The sequence below is a fragment of the Podarcis pityusensis genome (assembly GCF_964106645.2).
Source record: "Podarcis pityusensis genome assembly, chromosome: 9".
NCBI classification, from domain to species: Eukaryota; Metazoa; Chordata; class Lepidosauria; order Squamata; family Lacertidae; genus Podarcis; species Podarcis pityusensis.
Window position 1 is genome coordinate 46732620 of NC_138034.1, and position 19489 is coordinate 46752108.

Consider the following 19489-nt stretch of genomic DNA (forward strand, 5'->3'; position numbering starts at 1 on the left):
CTGCCAAAAAATGCCAGTTTGTGTATCAGTTAAGAAAGAATGATTGATGAATTATATTTTAGCAGGTTTTAGCAGCCCCCCCCCAATCTCCTACATGAAAAACTGCAGATAATGTTGCTTTAAAAATATCTCTGTGAAAAGCATATACTATCAATAGATAGTTCTATTTTGTTTTCTTACAATTACAATTACTGTATGTATGAGTTGTAATGCTTAATTTTGTGGGTGATATTCAACACTAGTCTGAAATAAACTGAAATATGATGTCACCTGTTTCAGGATACCATTGCATAATTATCTAAACCTTTTAAAACAAGACTCAAGATTCAGATTTAAAAGTCAATCTTAGGCATATTTATTTGGAAGTTAGTCCCACTGTGTCCTAGTAAGCTCGTTTAGAATTGCAACCTTAATTATTATTCTTAACTAATTTAACTGTGTCCTGGAGGCTCTTTCCCTTTTTCTTTCTAGGCAGTACCAAAACCCTGTTGGGAAATTGTTCTTTTCAAACTATTAAAAAGGACCTTCAATCTCACAACTGAGAGAACTGGCAAGTCTGTGCCACTTTCATTGAGTTTAATTATCTGTCTTTAAAATGCCCAACTAAGAAGGATATTATTATGCATCAATCTGTCTCAACAAGGGGGGGAAATGGGCTTGTCTTTTTATCGCAATGCACAAAACGGAGAAAAAAACCTTATTCCTTTTTAATGAACAAAAATACTTTTACAAGGTTCATCTATGAAATATCTATCCTCTATCCCAGGGAAAGAAAAGAAAATGCAAAACAAAGAATTTAGCAGCAGCTTCGCTTCTAAATATTAAGTGTTGGTAAGGTCTAACACGTATTGCTGCACCAGATTAGGCATCTTCAAAACAAACTGAAAGGAGTCTTGAGGTTTTAATGGGTACAAAAGCCAGGGATAATGGACTTAATAAAATAAAAGAAATTGTAGTTGTAAACGCAGTGTTTTTTTTCTAAACAGAGCAGTGTTCTATTAACTAGTTTGACAGTAAATAAATTACATTTTAATTTTGGTTGTTTCTAATGTAATGTACTTTTCCTCCAATCAACAGAGCTTGGGCATTATGAGAGCACTGAATGGAATTCTTGACACAGAACTGTGCAGCTGAAAGGCTGCAAGAGCCTCCAAGAACTGGACTCTAAAAAAGCACCCTTTGTTGAAGAGTGTCTTTTCTCAGGGAAAGGAGATAATAGTCTGCTGCTCTGTGGTAAACAAAAAACCGTAGCTTCTATGAAACTCATTCAAATTCATGGTATTAAATCAGGAGCTATCTTATGAAAACTTCAGAATTTGCATACCAGAAAGAGCTTATGAAGCCCGAGTCCTTGGTTTAGATGAGCACTAAAATTCTAATGGTGTGGGCAGCACTTGCTCTGTTAAGGCACACACATCATATAAAGATGAAGCAAGCTCAGGTACACCAAGCTGAAACAATGGCATGTAACATTCATATTAATAGTGCAAGACAAGATTAAAACTAGCTGCAACAGTGATTTCCTTGCAGATTAATTTCCTTCAGCAGTTTTTCTGGGTACAAGGTATCAGTTGCCCCTGCTAAAACATTTTAAAACATTTTTTCACAGCACTAAAAACTAGAAAGTTGCTATTTTTAAAAAAACACAGCAGAAATGCACACACGGTTCTGAGTATTATATTTCTTTATTGCTATTACTGTAGTTCAGTATTAGTAATGGGTTTCAAAATTCTTTATGTTAAGAATACATACCTCATCCTTAGATGTATCAGAATCCAGTTTGAGTGAGAGGTACATAATAATATGTGGTATACTTTGGATAGAGAACTGTGGGTCATTGTAATGGTCTCTCCACAACACTTTGAGCAGATTATTCATGGAGGATTGCGTCTGCTTACATCTTTGTTGGGATGCATCTTTTGACTCAAAGAATGTTGTTTCAAATGTAAGCTTCACCTATTGTAAGAGTTAAAATAATTTAACAGCTTGTACCTGCTAGGTGAAGACCAGTCCTTTAAACTGCTTTTGAACTTAATCCCAAAGTGTGACAGTGAGCAGGTTTCACAATACAGCACAAGTGTTTGGTTTATTCAGAAGTTTTTAGCATTAGCCTGAAAAATAGTCAATTTCTGCTACAGTATAAGAATTAATTTCAATTGCAAAGCATCCAAGTTAAAGCTCTCCAGAGGTTTGCTTTCAGTGATCCTGCTTCTCTTTTGGCTCAGCTTGTTCAGTACATGAGGAACAAGCGAAATATAATACAGCATTTTGGGAAACCTATGTGAGAAGCAATAAAATATTTCTATTGAATACTATCCAATAGCTTTAGAAATGCAGGAAGCATTTAATTCATAGCAGCCATCTGCTATGAAAGGTTTTGTCTGGAATGTTTGAGCATCATGCAAATCAACGCTCTACTAATAAATGGACAGGGAATTCACTAAACAAAATTGCCTATTCCTGTTCAAATGCCAGCATACTGCAGTAACTACAGCAACTCTGAGTCTGGCTAAAAGCAGCCAGTGAACTAGATTCTCACTGGATACCATCCAATGTTTAACATTAGTTTTAACTAACAAGTTCAGGCATAATACCATCTCTTATCCAAGGTCAAAAGACAAAGGGTGATATTCAATGTTAGTTAGACAGATTGAAATCAATGGATTTATGTCTATTGATTTCAATGGTCTATTCCAAGTATGACTTTGCCCTTGGGGTGGAATTACATGCTTCTCCCTCCCCCAACTCCCCCACACTCCGAAACAAAGGGATATATTTTGAGGGGAGGCTGAATTTTATAGAGAAATGTACTTGTATAAATTACATGTAAAAACGCAGACTTCAAGTTTGTATGTTTTTCTTAAAACATTAATTTTTTAAAAACTGAGTATAGTATACCTGCATAGGACCAGGAATGCAAGACAAAACCCTTTCTATATTTTCAGAGTTTACCTCAACATCATTTACTGCGACAAGAACATCTCCTGAAAGTTGAAACAAAAAAATAAGATTAAAATAGCAGCAGGCAAGCAGAACAAGAAAAGAACACACTTTTTTATAAGAAAGTATGGCACAGAAGTTTTTCTGTTAAGAATTGGTTAAGCTACTACTGAACACTGAGGGTTAATTTGGCCCACAGGCCGAAGGTTTCCCACCCCGATGTAAAGTAATTCTTGGAAGGCCCATTGTAAAAAACAACAACTTCCGGTTCCCCTCAAATAACATTTTCTTATTCTGCCTGCTTAGCAGAAGTTTATATAGAGGTCTGACTGACTCTTGAATTCATCTGCCAATCACATTCCTAATCTAATTACACAGTCATCACTGGAAGCAGCAGAGGAATTCTTCAGAATAGTATGTGTGCTAACACAACTAAGAAGGAAGAGCACTGCCATGTTTGAACGTACCAATTCTAGGTTTCTCAGCATCAAGCAAGTTGCTATATGGCGACAGCAAGTTTCTCCTTGAGACAGCATCCAGCTCATCTTTTGCATTTCTCTATTTGCCCAGCAGGCACACATCTATTTCTACTAAATTCAAATCAGACAGCCTGCTCCCCCCCCCAACACGCTGGAAGGGAGAGAATTGGGATTGCAGAGTGTCCCCATGGGTTTGCTGGAAGATTAGCTCTGTCAGGCTTCTCCCTCATCAGCAGCCATTCCATTAGACAACGATGATGATGATTATAAAATTTCTCCACCACCATAAACAGAACACCACCCCACAGTTTAAAAGGCAATAGATTATTTCATTAGCCAAAGGCTAATATAGGAGGGAAAGAGAGTTGGGACTGTAGAACCTCTTCACCTGCTCTGTAGAAAGACCAGCAACTTCTTGAGCCTTCTCTCCTTGAAATTTTTCCATTTCAGTCAGCCATTACAACTGAAAAAACTTTGAGTTTGCTTCCCCCCACTCATCTCCTCCAAACCGTTTCCCTTTACTGCCATGTCTTTTTAGATTATACATCTGAGTCTAATCAGCCCTGTTTAGGGAAGTTTTTAATGTCTGATGTTTTATCATTTTTAAAATTATTATTATCATTAATTCTGTTGGGAGCTGCCCAGAGTAGCTGGGGAAACCCAGACAGATGGGTGGGGTATAAATAAAATTATTATTATTAATGAAATTTGTAAACCGCTCTAGGAATCAATTTTGGCTGATGAGCAGCATAAAAATGCTTTATATAAATCAATAGTGAGTATCAGTGACAAGTGGCCAATATGACATCATCTTGTCTTCTTTCTAAACTTTCTTTTGGAAAAAGCCTTCTGACTGCTGTGGGCTCTCCTCACTTACATCTCTGATTGGCTTCTATGCCAGACAAACCATGGTTCATCAGCCTGAACCATGTCAATTTTGTTACCACTAAGCTAAATTGTTACCCCTGCCCACAGCACCTCCCCACCCAAAAAAGATTCCCTGAAGAGAAATTACCACTAATCAATCAAACTAATATCTCAAAAACTAGAGAGGAAAAAATACGGAAATAAAGTTTCCTGTACTCAGCTGTGGGATTCCATTTTTATTTATTTTGTTCCTGCAGCTGTAACATTAAAATTTTCCATTGTGGCTGCATAGAAACTGAATACCTAAAATCTAGCCACCAGAGTATCACCGTTATTACCTTTTCTTTAGGCAATTCCTTCATAATAATGCATTGCAGGAGTAAGCTGCTCAAAAATGTCATGATGACAGAAGTTGTAAGGGATGCCAATTTTCACTGAAAACTCACAATCTCGCCTCTTGTTAAGGCTCTTGTAGCTCCAAGCCTCTTCACCCACCTGGTTAATATGCCAGGTGTCTTACTTGGAATACAGAAAAATTAATGGGGGGAAATGTTGGATGGCAGGCAATAAACAAAAAGTGAAAAAATGAGTTTAGAATTCCTTGGCATGCTTTAGAAGTTAGGCCTGTACTAGCATAAGCTCTTTGAAAGAAAGCTGGGCAAGCAAGAATACTTATCCACTTCACACTGTATCGGCAATGATTTTAAACTGCTGTTTTTAGATCACAAATAAAGCCTGAATAAAGAACCTCAATAGTTTTCTTTAAAATGGGGGGCGGGGATGACACACTTGGTCAAAAATCAGAAAAAGGGAGAAAGAAATATCAATTTTCAGTACTTTAAAATCAGCTGCACCTGTGGCATTTTTAAAAAATCAGATCAGTTTGAAATTTGGCACTTTCACGGACCTCATCAGATAGCCCATATATGCAAGCTCAAGAATTTTAAGGCTTATAATTGCAGGCCATTGTTTTTCTTACTTAAGTAAAAGGGCACTCCCATGCCCCTTTAATAAGGTACAGAAATAGATTCATATATAAGGTGCACAACAGAAATATGCCACGCAAATTTCAGACAGCTGTCTTAAATAGCGGTCTTCTCAAAATTTACTTATTTGTATTTATTTAACAAAACGCATACACTGCTTGATAGTAACAAAAGCTCCATGTGGTTTATGATAAATATTAAAATTATAAATAAAAACAAGTAATTGGAAACATTCAAAAACAATTAAAATCAATAGTAAAGAAACTGAAAACATTTCAACATCAATGTGTTTGGATATGCTGGCCTAAACAAAAATGTTTTAAGCCAGCACCAAAAAGAATACGCCAAAGTGCCTGTCTGGTGTCAGGAGACAGAGGGTTCTTAAGTGTAGGTGCTGCCACACTAAAAGAACGATTTCTTATAAGTGTGGAACTACTGTGTGGCAACCCACAGACTGAAGCAGCCAAGTGGGCACATTTGAGGTAAAGCGATTCTATAATAAAAAACTGTTTAGATGTTGGTTGACTTATGAATTCTACAGTGCCACTTTATATGCTAACAAATCTTGCCAGTTATGATGATAGCTACCAAATATTCTTACTAAAGATGGCTAAACAAATACACGGATTTCCATGTACCAATGTTGTAATTAGTCAATGTCACATTGTGGTTAGGGAATGACTTCCACGAGGTTCACTGGATAATCTTGAGAAAGCCTTGCCTAGCCCATCTTAGAAAGCTGTATGGAGGCAATAAATGAGAATGATGTAGGCCCTGATCCAGCTAAGGTTAGTTCTGAGTAAGTCCCGTTGCTTTCAGCAGAATATAACCACAACTAATTTTAGCTGAATTAAGGCCAGGAAATATAGTTTAACCTACCGTTCAGGTAAGGGAAGAAAGAAAGAAGAATAAAGAAAAGGAATAATTCAGGTTACAAATACACGAAAGGATTTATTGGCAGAACCCCAGCTAGCGAGATGGCAAATGCAACAAAGTGTTGCCATTTCCCAACAAACACTATGCTAGATTACTGCTCCAGGCTAACTCTTTACCCATAGCAGACCAAGTTTCATTATGTTCATAGCTATTTTATTATGGACCCTGTATCATTACAAGGGTATCTGTCCTGCTGGTAGGTCAGGCAGGATTGGTGTTCTTTTAAGAGTTTTAGCACAGAGGCATACAGCAGGCTTCCTCAACCTCAGCCTTCAGATGTTTTTGGCCTACACCTCCCATGATCCCTAGCTAGCAGGACCAGTGGTTAGGGATGATGGGAATTGTAGTCTCAATTCATCTGGAGGGCTGAGGTTGAGGAAGCCTGGGCATACAGCATAATATCACCTTCATTTTAAGCTGTCCAGTTTAACAAACAGCTTGTTTCTTTGGCAGTAACAACTGCTGTGGAAACACACAAAACAAAACACCATCTGGTTGCATGATTTTCTCCTACGTATCCATGCCTACTTCCATTTTTGGATTCCACTCAGGTCCTATTCCGACTTATTCCTGAAACAACATGGTAGAGAATTTAAAGTTTCAAAGTAAGTGGGGTTTTTGTATGTTTGCTTGTTTTTATAAAACTTTGCGATCACATCAGTGTCTTAAAATTAAAGCTAAGTGTTCATTTTAAAAGCAAGATGTACAGTTCGTTAAAAACTTTTCTAGTTCTAAATACACTACACTAACATATTTCTTTTGCCAAAAAAGCAAAATTTGATCAAGACATTTGACTAAAAAGCAATGTATTTGTGCTTAATTACAAGTTATTTCAGCCAACTATAACAAAATTTGTAACATACACATTTTGCTGTATGCCACATTTAGATCTAAAAGTACCCAGTGTTCACTGCACATCTATAATTTTAAAGTACTTTATAAGGAAATTATATATCTGGATATGAGTTGGCAGAAGATGCAGCTCACTTACCAGTTCAAAGCCAAAGGACTGAAGTATGATAGAAAGAAAAACAGAACATAATATAAAATAGCAGTTGATAGCTTGGGATACTGCAAATATGCTTTTGTTCAATGCTAATATGCTTTTGGGGAAAAAAAAGTTTTAATTCTTCATTGCCATTTTTCCAAGTTGCCATATGCCTAAATGAACCTTCCATAAATGTAAAGTTCATAATCACTCAGTAGCATTCATAATGGATTTAATTTCTGCTAACATTAATGAGATTAGGTATTACATAATACCAGTATAACCAAAAGCAGAAGTGCCATTCAAGGAATTACCGTATTTTTCGCACTATAGGACGCACTTTTTCCCCTCCAAAAATGAAGGGGAAATGTGTGTGCGTCCTATGGTGCGAATGCAGGCTTTCACTGAAGCCTGGAGAGCGAGAGGGGTCGGTGCGCACCGACCCCTCTCGCTCTCCAGGCTTCAGGAGAGCCCCAGCGCCAGCCCCACAAGGTCGGGGGACAGAGGGAGGCGGAACGCCGCCATCCCGCTGTCTCCCGAAGTGGTTTGGAGGCTGACGGCAGGGAGACCCCGCCGCCGGCCCCGCAAGCTCCGGGGACAGCTGGGAGACGCAGCGCGTCTTCCCGCTGTCCCCGGACCTGATCTGAAGGCGGGCGGCGGGAGAAGAGCGCTTCTCCCCGCTGCCTGCCCCGCAAGCTCCGGGGACAGCTGGGAGGCGCAGCGCGTCTCCCCGCTGTCCCCGGACCTGATCTCAAGGCGGGCAGCAGGGAGAAGAGCGCTTCTCCCCGCTGCCTGCCCCGCAAGCTGCGGGGACAGCTGGGAGGCGCAGCGCGTCTCCCCGCTGTCCCCGGACCTGATCTCAAGGCGGGCAGCAGGGAGAAGAGCGCTTCTCCCCGCTGCCTGCCCCGCAAGCTCCGGGGACAGCTGGGAGGCGCAGCGCGTCTCCCCACTGTCCCCGGACCTGATCTCAAGGCGGGCGGCAGGGAGAAGAGCGCTTCTCCCCGCTGCCTGCCCCCAAGCTCCGGGGACAGCTGGGAGACGCAGCGCGTCTTCCCGCTGTCCCCGGACCTGATCTCAAGGCGGGCGGCAGGGAGAAGAGCGCTTCTCCCCGCTGCCTGCCCCCAAGCTCCGGGGACAGCTGGGAGACGCAGCGCGTCTTCCCGCTGTCCCCGGACCTGATCTGAAGGCGGGCGGCGGGGAGAAGAGCGCTTCTCCCCGCTGCCTGCCCCGCAAGCTCCGGGGACAGCTGGGAAGCGCAGCGCGTCTTCCCGCTGTCCCCGGACCTGATCTCAAGGCGGGCAGCAGGGAGAAGAGCGCTTCTCCCCGCTGCCTGCCCCCAAGCTCCGGGGACAGCTGGGAGACGCAGCGCGTCTTCCCGCTGTCCCCGGACCTGATCTCAAGGCGGGCGGCAGGGAGAAGAGCGCTTCTCCCCGCTGCCTGCCCCCAAGCTCCGGGGACAGCTGGGAGGCGCAGCGCGTCTCCCCGCTGTCCCCGGACCTGATCTCAAGGCGGGCGGCAGGGAGAAGAGCACTTCTCCCCGCTGCCTTCCCCGCAAGCTCCGGGGACAGCTGGGAGGCGCAGCGCGTCTCCCCGCTGTCCCCGGACCTGATCTCAAGGCGGGCGGCAGGGAGAAGAGCGCTTCTCCCCGCTGCCTGCCCCCAAGCTCCGGGGACAGCTGGGAGACGCAGCGCGTCTTCCCGCTGTCCCCGGACTTGATCTCAAGGCGGGCGGCAGGGAGAAGAGCGCTTCTCCCCGCTGCCTGCTCCCAAGCTCCGGGGACAGCTGGGAGTCGCAGCACGTCTTCCCGCTGTCCCCGGACTTGATCTCAAGGCGGGCGCAGGGAGAAGAGTGCTTCTCCCCGCTGCCTGCCCCCAAGCTCCGGGGACAGCTGGGAGACGCAGCGCGTCTTCCCGCTGTCCCCGGACCTGATCTGAAGGCGGACTGCAGGGAGAAGAGCGCTTCTCCCCGCTGCCGGCCCCACAAGCGCCTGGGGGGGAAATAATTTTTTTTCTTTATTTCCCCCCCAAAAAACTTGATGTGTCCTATGGGCCGGTCAGTCCTATGGTGCGAAAAATACGGTAAAAGGATACGTACACAAAAGGAAATCTTAACATTGTGCGTGTTTGCATGTAATTCTTTTTAAAGGAACAGTGTTTACTGGATGAGTATGTGTGCTTTAAAGCTACCACAACATGCTTGCTCAGGGAAGAAAAATAATATTGGAACCCAGAGAGGTATTCTATTGGAGATGTTTTACATTGAAATTAGGAAAAATATTAAAACTGTGACCGACCCCCCCCATACTTACTGTATTACTATACAGGCAACAACCATTTTAGGTGTGCCCAGTTGACACGTGATTGCCGACACGCAGGTCCTTTTAGACCTGGAAGAGGGCAGTTCAGAGTGCGCTTATGCCTGCTCTGCCGATGCACATGGGGGCCAGTAACGGAACCCTTGCACAATATGGTTGCTGCCTGCACATGCCGCAGGGACAAGTCTATTGTCAAAAGAGAGCAGAGATTCCTCGATCCATGGCAAGACTACGACCATGCCAACCAATTAAAAAGTTGTCACTTGGACTGAAATAAGTAACCCTTTCACCTCCCACAATACTGGGTTGCATGGCCAGAAATGCATAAATTGTGACACTTACCAATCAAGATGTGACCAGACTTTATTGCTGAGCTTCCTGGTATCAAACCATGTACTACGAGTTTCTCTTCATTGGCACTTCTAGATTCAATACTGTGATTATGTTTTTCAGTTTTTCTCCATGGAGATTGATGGATAATCCCTATTAATGATTCCAGAAGCTTGAACTGCTCTCCTGTCTCAGCATTTGATAGCCTCTTCGGATTTACATAAAGGCAGACATCTTTGTACCATTGCTGGGCGACATCCTCCACCCTCTGACCAGAATGGTGTTTCAGTATGGATGCTGGGCCAGAGGCACGAACATCGCACTTGTCACTTGACATCTTCTTACTAGAATGTTTTGATAAAAACCTTTTATATTTCAATATTTTAGTGAACTTTTCCAGTCTGTGTTCACTCTTTCTATCTTTTTGAGATCGCTCACGAATAACCTCAGCTTCATTTTCACAAAACCTGACACGGTTCACCACAGGCATATCCAGAGAGGTGTCCGGAAGGAGAGTTTCTTCCTCATCTTCACTCAGCTCTAGATAGAATAATTCTCCATTTTTCTGTACGCTATCTAACCATTCAGGTTCAAGGTCACTGTGAAAGACAAGGGCAGTATTAGAATGACAGTGAAGACAGAATGACTTACAATGTGCTTAATTTTGCAGCCCTCTGGAGCTAGTAACATAAAAGCACTTACAAGGAGGGGGATGGGATGAACCACAGACCTCAGTCTAAAGCAGCTGCATTCAACAGAGACCTACTATTCAGACGTGGCAAAAGCATCTATCATAGAAACCAACATTACTGAAGCATTCTTTTCACACCCATGCCTCAATAAGCAACCATACATTTACAAGTGAGAGGTCTCATTTTGATTAAAAGGACAAGGCAACCTGCCCCATCTCCAGTTCAGTCTAAGCACATGGAAAGAAAAGTATTTGCTGTGGCATTATGAGCAGCATGCAAATTAAAACTATATTGCTGGCCTACATTAGAGAAATTTTCTGTTGTTACATCTAAAAATGTTCCCCATTTGACATTTCAGACTGATAAAAGCAAACCAAGAAAGCTACTTTTGCATTTTAAACTTGTTTTTTATTAGTTAAGCAATTTAGAAATAATAATGCAGATTCCCTGCAATTGAATTACTGTGGCACAGTTTGCATATAAAGCTAAATAATGGATTAGTACAATATTTATGAGCTGCAGGAAGCCTTGGGCTTGTTCATTGCACCCTCTTATATCTTGTGTGGCTAGAACAAAGACTTTGGAAATTTTTACTTTTGACTTCCTTTAAATACATACAACTGGGGATCCTGGTTTATCCAATGCTTATTTTCAACAAGCCAGCTTCAGAAACGATGGTTTGACATTGGCTTGTTTTAAAACTGACTATGTTAGTGTTAAATTATCACCCTCGGTTCAGACTCAACAAGCAGCCATGTTTAAAGGACACCAAAAGTCATTTTCCCAGCAAGTGGAGGAGAAGGGAGTGGACGAGCCCATGGTTTAGCAGGATGTGGCCTGATATGTGGGTGTAAGATGGAGTATACAACTCCATCACTCTTAACCCCAATATTTCAGAAAGGATGTTACTGACACTCTGACCTTCAGCTGTCTCCCTATGTCTACAGTCCACTATAAAAGCAAAACACTAACCTGCCCAGCTATTTGCTAACGCTGCATCACAACAACACAGGATCTTTCTGCTTGTGCTCCTTCATGGACTGATCTTTTTCTCCCTAATGTATTGGACACCATTCCCACTTTCTTCAACCAGTACTACAGAACTGTCTCTCTTACTATGTGCTTGCTTCATGGGACACAGCAGGGTTACCAAACAGTTCTTAAAATGTTGCTACTCACAGCTTACCCAATTAAGTTGAATGGGTGCCTATCTAAAGTACCGAAACTGATCACTTGTCAAAATGGAAAGTGATCAAGATGGAGCAGGGGTAGGTTGGTGGGTACAATATAGCCATCTGGCAAGCACATTTTGTTGTCAGACAGACACTACTCAGACAGGCCTAGCAATAGCATACTATGACCAGGGGGTCTGTTTGATCCCAACAGAAGATTGATACTATAATTTCAAGAAAATGGTGGAGGCAGCCTTTATGGTCAAATTTGAATTAACTTCTCAAAACAGCTTCTAGTACATATTAGGTCCTGCATTTTTTTTTAGTGCAGACTTGCAAATTAAGGGTTATATCCAAATAACTCATACGCAGCACAGATCCATTGAAATCATGACTGAGTATGGGTTAGTCGAATACAACTCTATGATTTGTACATAATTAGGAAATTAAGGCTGCAATCCCAACCCCACTTAACTGGGAGTAAATCCCAGGAAATTCAATAAGCCAATTTTTCAGCAGACATGGTTAGGACTGTACTGTAAACCAAGGCCTATTCTACCAGCTCCCTTCCAAGTCTTACATTTCTGATTTTGACGTAGTTAGTGGGATATGGTACTTATCTGAGCACAAAATCAAGTTTCATATTTCCTTGCAACCTACAACTTATTGCATTATCCTACGACTCGTATGATTTTATTAAGAGTCAGCAACTAAAACATCTGTACAAATTATGTGGTTTAAAATGTTACCAATAAAGAGGTACTGGAATTTAGAGCTTATAATCTGTGTTCTGTCACTAAAACCAGATAGAAAATTTCAGATGCCTTAGGATGCTTTTCTATTTTTAAGAGCAAGAGCATGTCAGATTACCAGGAAAGGATGGGAGGGACCTGATAGCAATTAAAATCCTACTCTGAATGGAAAAAATCACAAGACAAAGAAAGGGTTTTTCTACGTGATTGAGAGAAGGAACAGGTTGGAAGGTAATAGCACTATTTAAATGTGCACATTGCTTCTGAGAAAGCCAGACTTCTGTTATACACTCTACATGCTAAAAACCCTGGGGTCTAGCACTGCTGCTGGAAGAGCTGTATGCATTAAGACTTGACATGGGAAGGCAAATAAAGGGAGATTGAATTTATATGAATTGTGATGGGAAAAATGGTTTGTGGGCCAAAGGTGCAGAAAGAAAGAAGAGCACAATGGCTAAAAAAGTTTCCTGTTGCACTTTCCTACTCTTCCCCTGTCTCAGACACTTTACAGGTTGAATACAAATAAATCACCATGCTCTAACCCAGGAGAGGCTGCTAACATTGCAAGCATTACTAGTACTTGTCTGGATGAGGTGCAAAAACTGCTTTGAAGCGTCAGGGTAGATGTGTGTATAGAAATACTGTGTGTATGTCTGGTAGTCTGTGTTTTGTGCTTTAATATTTCTTTGACCTCTGTTGATGCCAGAGTTCAAGGCCTTGTGCTGCTATGTTTGGCAAACCTGTTCAGTGGTAGCTGCTTAGTAACAGGTTCTGAAAGTGGAGAGAAGGTATTTATAGACAGGGTCTGGATCAGGTATATTCATTGTGATTGGTCTTGGAAAAATAGACTCCACTAGGCTAGAGGTTCTTGACAGTGAAACTGTTTGTGATGGGAGTCAGATGAGGAGGGAAGTTTAGGTAAAAAACAGAGAATGTTAAAGGGGACAGCAGAGAGCTGTATATTAACACTATTCATCTCTGGTTTCGATCAGAAGTTCTATCCAAATATTTTTACCAAAATAAGGTTGCACAAGTGGGTTTTTAAAACCAGCTAAACGGTCCAAGCAATTAGAAGTACAACTGGAGCAGCTTTGGAGTAAGAGGCAGATTGTACCTAGTATTGGAACCTAACTGAGTGAATTTGGCTGAGGTGAAGGTTGAGGGAATTTAGCTTGTGGTAAAACCACTTAGAAGCTGGTGTCAGCAATAGTGGCTCTTGCGTCCTTAGAAACTGTCCAATACAAGTATGACTCCAATGTAAATATCAGTATTCCCTTACATACAAAATATTCATTTGATAAATTATCTTAGTTAACAGTTCATCCTATTTCCAGTGTCAGTATCAATCTCACACTTAAGCCTATGATACCAAGCTATTAGATGGATTTAAAAGCATTCTGAAGTAATTGGTGGCAGCAAAAAAGGGATACACTGACGAATTCTAAAGTGGCAAGGAGTTCCATAGATCTTGAAATATAAAATATAAAGAGTCACAAATATCTAAACTTCTATGAAATAACAGCACCCTGATTACCTAGCTCCTGAAGGGCTTGAGGCTGAAGATGAACAAAGAGAGGGTATGTAAACCACAGATGCTACAACTGGGTAGAACAAAAGCAAAAACAGGGCTAGTGAGTGAAGGCTTACATTTTATACTTACACCCCAAAGGGAGGAATATCTGAATTTCTTGCCCATGGCAACTGAACAATCAGCAGCCCTCTTTTTCAGTAAACCTAGCCAAGAATCAACAAAGGTGAGGAATTCCCATCTATCCCATTCCAATATAGTTCATGTATACACCATATTTTTATTTTTTCGAAAAATCATTTTGTGGGAACTGCAGTTTGTTAAGGGTGCTGGGAATTGTGGCTTTGTGGTGGGTAAACTACAGTTCCCAGTTGCTCCTTTACATTCCTTCCCTTATGGTCACTTTTAACCATTTGTCCTTATTTTTATCTTTTTAAGTTATGTATGGTATAATCACATTTTAATTATTCGTTTTTATCCCTTACCTGTTTTAAGTCTTATGTGTTCAGTTTATCTGTATGTTTTATCTTATGCTGGCCTGTGACCAAAATAAAGTTTGATATAGAGACTGAAATAGAGACAGTTCCCAGGATTCTTTGGGGGAAGTAAAGTGCTTTAAATGTACTGTGTGTACATAGCACGAAGAGGCACGAAGAATGTCCAAATGAGACAGGAAGGTTACTGCTGTTTAGAGAGGAGGGGCTCAGCGATTGTAAGCAGGTACATCCATCCATCATCAAAGATCCTAGTTCTGCCGCTTGGAAAAGCTCAGTCAGCAGAGCATGAGGATCTTAATCTTAGGGTTGTGGGTTCAAGTCCCAAGCTGGGCCAAAGATTCCTGCATTGCATGGGGTTGGACTAGATGACCCTTGTGAGTCCTTCGCACCTCTCGATCTTTTCGGAGTAGCAAAGAATAACATATGGACAGATTTTTTAAAATAAAAAAACAGTCTAAATCCCAACATTTGGAAGTAAGAAACAGAAAACGCTGGAATAGCAGCAGCAGGAGGCCCCAATTACACAGCGCCCTTCTCCAGCGTGGGTCCTTCTCCAACCTGTGGGTCCCCTGATGTTGTTGGACTACAACTCCCATCATCCCTGAGCTCTGGCCTTGCTAGCTAGGGGTGATGGGAGTTGTAGTTCAACATCTGGGGAATCACAGGTTGAGAAAGGCTGCGTCCACCCCCTTCTCTTCCTTACTCGGAGCCGCTGGACAGAGACGCAGAGCAGGAGCTTCCGCTGCCAGGCGAGAGGCGGCCTTCGCATTCCTCAGGCTGCTGCGGTTCTCGAGGAATCTCAAAGGGCAACGGCGACGCTTTGTCCATGGCGTCCGGAGGAAGCTTCCCCTCAGGAAGATCCGCAGCAGCCCGCCGCCATGAAAGCGAACTCCGGAAGCCCGAGCCGCAGCACGTGACGCACAAGCGGCTCGCCGATTGGCGCAGGCTGCGGTAACCATGGAAACCCAGGAAGCTCCCTGAGCCCAAACTCTGCTCGTTGCAAAGAGCTGCTCCGCTCTGAATGCTAACAGGAAACGTTCTCTTTTATATACCCTTTTCATTCGTCGCCCTGCCTAATGCACTCGGTTCAGTGGGCCAGATACAGCCCACTTTACCTGCTCCCAGGTCATTTGTCAGTAGATTGCTTTGCAAGGCTACAGTCCTCGCACTTTACCTGCTCCCAGGTAAGGTGCGAGGACTGTAGCCTTGCAACGCAATCTACTGACAAATGAATTCAACAGGATTCAACGGGTTTCCCCCCTCTTAGATAAAGTGGGTTTGGGCGCCTTGCGGCGCAATCCTGCGCACGTGCAAATCCTTGCTCACGTGTAAATTCAGTGGGACTTATTCCTAGGTAGAATGTGCTATGGATCATTGCCCTACAATCCTACGCACGCTTATTCAAATGCAAATTCCAATGCGTTCAGTGGGCTTACTCCCTAGTAAGTGAGTTCACGGTTGTGTTCACTAGAACGTAAGTGCCATTTAACTCTCTGGTCAAACATGCCTAGGACTGAGCTCTTAAGGCTGCAAGTCTTGGAAACTTTTCAGTTGCATTCTTATCTGAGGCACTTTATAGGTCTGGATGATGGGCAGGAAACGTTCCCTCTCCAGCTTGAAAGCAGAGGAAGATCCAAGCATAACTTCAATGGGGAGAGATGTATATAATATGAAGTCAGATGTTATTTGTCAGCAGTTTATAGAGGAATTGCCTGTCATGCAGGTAGTTCCTCCAAAAACTGCTAGCACGTAGCAGTCACTGGGTGCCATTTCAGTTTTTCATTTTAGGTGCCATTCTCATTTTTTTGTACTAGAGATGCACAGCCAATATTTTGACTAGTAAATATTTATCCCGTTCCTCTCCTGTATGCTACAGTTGGGGCTTACAGCCTACACCTATACTTACTTACTTAGAAATAAGTCCCTCTTTCGAACTAAGCACATTTCTAAGAAGAAGGCACACTTTATTTTCTAAACATTAAAAAGAGTGTTCCAATCGTCAGTTTCTTGGATAAATCTCAAAAGGAGTAAATGTAGATTGTGACTCATCAGTGAAGAAATGGAGAAACAACGTGTAATTTTAACAACTGCCATTCTTGGCTTTAATTTCTTGTGGTTATGTTAAGCAATAGCAGTAGCCATGCTGAACTGCTACTTGTATAAGCAACATTAAGTCTCCTGTTACACAGAGGCTACCGTCTGCTCCTCAGCAGTATGTCCAGCACCAGGGTCTATAAATTAAGTTATATGAAAACAGCAAGAGATGATTTCTTTATTGCACAGTCTGTAAGTAAAGCTCACTGGAGATGTCCTGCAGTATTTTAAAGTCTTTTTTGTTGTTATTTTCTGTTCTGTCTAGACTAGGAATTAAAGGCAGGTTATTACAACACTACCATTTGCCATCTCAGTCAGGGAGACAAAGTGATGTGCATACCTTAATCAACAGAGTGAATACTACTCCCACTTATCTTTTGTTTCTGCGTTTGATATAGTGTACTACAGAAATACTAAACTGTGGAAAAGAAGCAATTATCCTTGACACAGAAATTATATTTACTGAGGCTACAGAAGAGGTAGACAACATGGTGCCCTCCAGATGTTACAATTACTCTTGACCATTGAACAGATTGGCCAAAGCTGATGGACGATGCAATCTAGTAACATGGGACCATGTTGACTACCTATGACCTACAGCAACATTACACCAGTAAAGTGTGAAGGATAGATAGCTATTTTTACAATGATTAATTTTGTGTATGAAGTAGATGGAAGAAAAGAAAAGAGTTCCTCTCTCTCCAAAAATAGTCAACTATGTTTACCTTCAGAAGAATTAATAGTCTGTTAAATGATGCTTTCTCAGTAAGTAAAATAAAGATATATATGACCATTCAGTCTTACAGATGTCTAGCTGCTGAAAAATAGGTTGATATAGACACAAAACATTTAAACTCAAAGGATATAAAAACTAAATCCATGCATTAAAATAGTTACATCATTCACTTGCAATTAAGCACTCCATGATTTTGATTTACACTAATCACCACACTTTCCCCAACTTTCTCAGAAAGAGTGTGTATGGGGGGGGGGGCTTCATCTAAGCCGACAATTTTAAGTACTATATGTATCTTAATAAAGATCATTACCATAGTCACAAGTATTTGTGTGTCTCACATTATAATGTGCAATGTGTTGGCAGGCATAAGGGCAACGTTAATGCCTATCAGACCTGGCCAGTGCCCTATGAGAGCTGAGGGTGCCCCTTATAATATATTGCAGACTCCTCTGCTATATGCAGAATTATGACACTGAGCATTTTCCACATATCACATTCCAAGGGGAAGCATTAACTAAGGATGGGGAATCAGTGTGCACTCCAGATATTGTTGAACTCCAAGCTCTCATCACCCTTGAGGCAGGCATGGCCAAACTTGGCCCTCCAGCTGTTTTGGGACTACAACCCCCATCATCCCTAGCTAACAGGAGCGGTGGTCAGGGATATAGGGATGGTAGTCCCAAAACATCTGGAGGGCCAAGTTTGGCCATGCCTGCGACCATTGGCCATGCTGGCTTGGGCAGATGGGAGCTTGAGTTCAGCAACATCTGGACGGCTCCTGGCTCCCCATACCGGCACTTTCCCTTAGTCCACAATGGTTCGCACTCACCTGTGCAGCAGGATGCTCTGAACGGAATCCAGATCCTCCAGGTTCCTGGTGACAGGTCTGGGGATTCTGCGCTTGCTAACGCGGAACATGCTGCGGAAAGAGACGGCGCCTTTTCCTCCTCATTGCCGGGGTGCAAAGCCTCGTTTGCAGAGTCCATCGGGATTCATGCACAATCTTGCAAAACCGCTCCTCGACTCCAGACAAGGTAAACAGCGCAGAGAAGGAGAGATGGGTCGTCGAAACCTACCAAGCTGCTAGCAGCCCTTTGCGTCCGGGAGTTGGAAGCAACTTACTTCCCAATCTCTGGCGTCTGTAGCACCCGGCGATCTCCACCTCCTTCGAAGATCTCACTTCCCCACCTTCTTCCCATGGCCAGCTGCAAGCGGGAGAGAGCCCTAACCTGCCGTTGCAACAGCAAACTACTTCTGCAGATGAAACTTCGCGGTTTGCTGCTCTAGTTTAGCAGAGCAGGTGGGACGCCTGTCCGCCCTCCCTCCTCCTCCTCTCTTATTCTCCTGGGTCTTAGAGTCCCCTCAAACTCTGAAAATTAGGCAGGGCTCGTGCCATTTTAAAATCGAGACACGAAAAAGCTGCAATTTTATGTGAACTTAGCCGGGCGTCAGTCCCATAGAGCTCAGTGACACACACTTGGTTCTGAATAAACGTACTTAATCTCAGGATGCCAAAAATATGAGCTCTCTTGTGATATTTGTGTGCTTTGTTTCTGAAGGGTGTTCATGCAACACAGAAAACAGCATTACAAGTGGTTTAAGCAAAATTGATTTACTCCATAGTGAAAATATAGCTGCCATCTGTGCTATACACTTGAAGCAGCATCGTACTACTTTAAACAGACATTACTTCCTCCAAAGAATCCTGGAAACTGTAGTTTGTGAAAGGTGCTCAGAGTTGTTAGGAAGAGAATCCCTATTCCTCTTCCGGAGCTAAAATTCCCAGAGTTTCCTGGGAAGAGGGAATGATTAACCACCCTGGGAAATGATACAAACAATAGCTTAGCAAACTATATTTCCCAGGATTTTTTTAAATTTTTTTTTGGGGGGGGAGCTTTCACTCTTTACTGTATTTTTATTCAGTACCAAATGTACATTTGCTGAGATGGGTATCTGATTTCTGAGAGGAAAAGGGTAAGAAATATCATATAAAATTAACATTACCCCGTCCTTTGCGCCTGATTGTGAAACAGCTGACAACTGGACTTCTCTTGATACACACAGGGTTGGGGGAATACGACTGTTGAGAATTTGTTCACATTAAAACCCCCGGCACACAGCCTTAGGTGTTTTTGTAGGCACCAAAATAAAATAATAATAATAAATCAACAATTA

At 42.4% G+C, this 19489-nt stretch overlaps 1 protein-coding gene and 1 long non-coding RNA gene across 4 annotated transcripts in view; one reads left to right on the forward strand and one right to left on the reverse strand.

Annotated features, from left to right (window-relative positions):
• The window catches only part of INTU (inturned planar cell polarity protein), a 32477-nt gene extending 13916 nt beyond the window's left edge, over nucleotides 1-18561 (reverse strand). Inside the window, exons 1-4 of one of the 3 annotated variants that reach the window (XR_013990781.1) lie at nucleotides 15185-15389; nucleotides 9853-10439; nucleotides 2899-2984; nucleotides 1753-1956 (exon numbers count right to left, since the gene is read on the reverse strand). Coding sequence is in view for 2 of the 3 variants with exons in the window: in XM_081021914.1 (XP_080878040.1) it covers nucleotides 1753-1956; nucleotides 2899-2984; nucleotides 9853-10439; nucleotides 15185-15309 (1002 nt within the window). In the remaining variant the exon portion in view is untranslated. Of the gene's footprint in view, nucleotides 1-1752; nucleotides 1957-2898; nucleotides 2985-9852; nucleotides 10440-15184; nucleotides 15390-18143 lie in introns of those variants that run through there. The other 2 variants (XM_081021915.1, XM_081021914.1) reach the window with 2 other exon arrangements.
• Nucleotides 8-10077, forward strand: LOC308485919. The gene is made up of 3 exons (XR_013990863.1): nucleotides 8-1233; nucleotides 6662-6813; nucleotides 9964-10077. It is a non-coding gene; the product is annotated as an uncharacterized lncRNA (long non-coding RNA).
• Nucleotides 18562-19489: the final 928 nt, after the last annotated feature.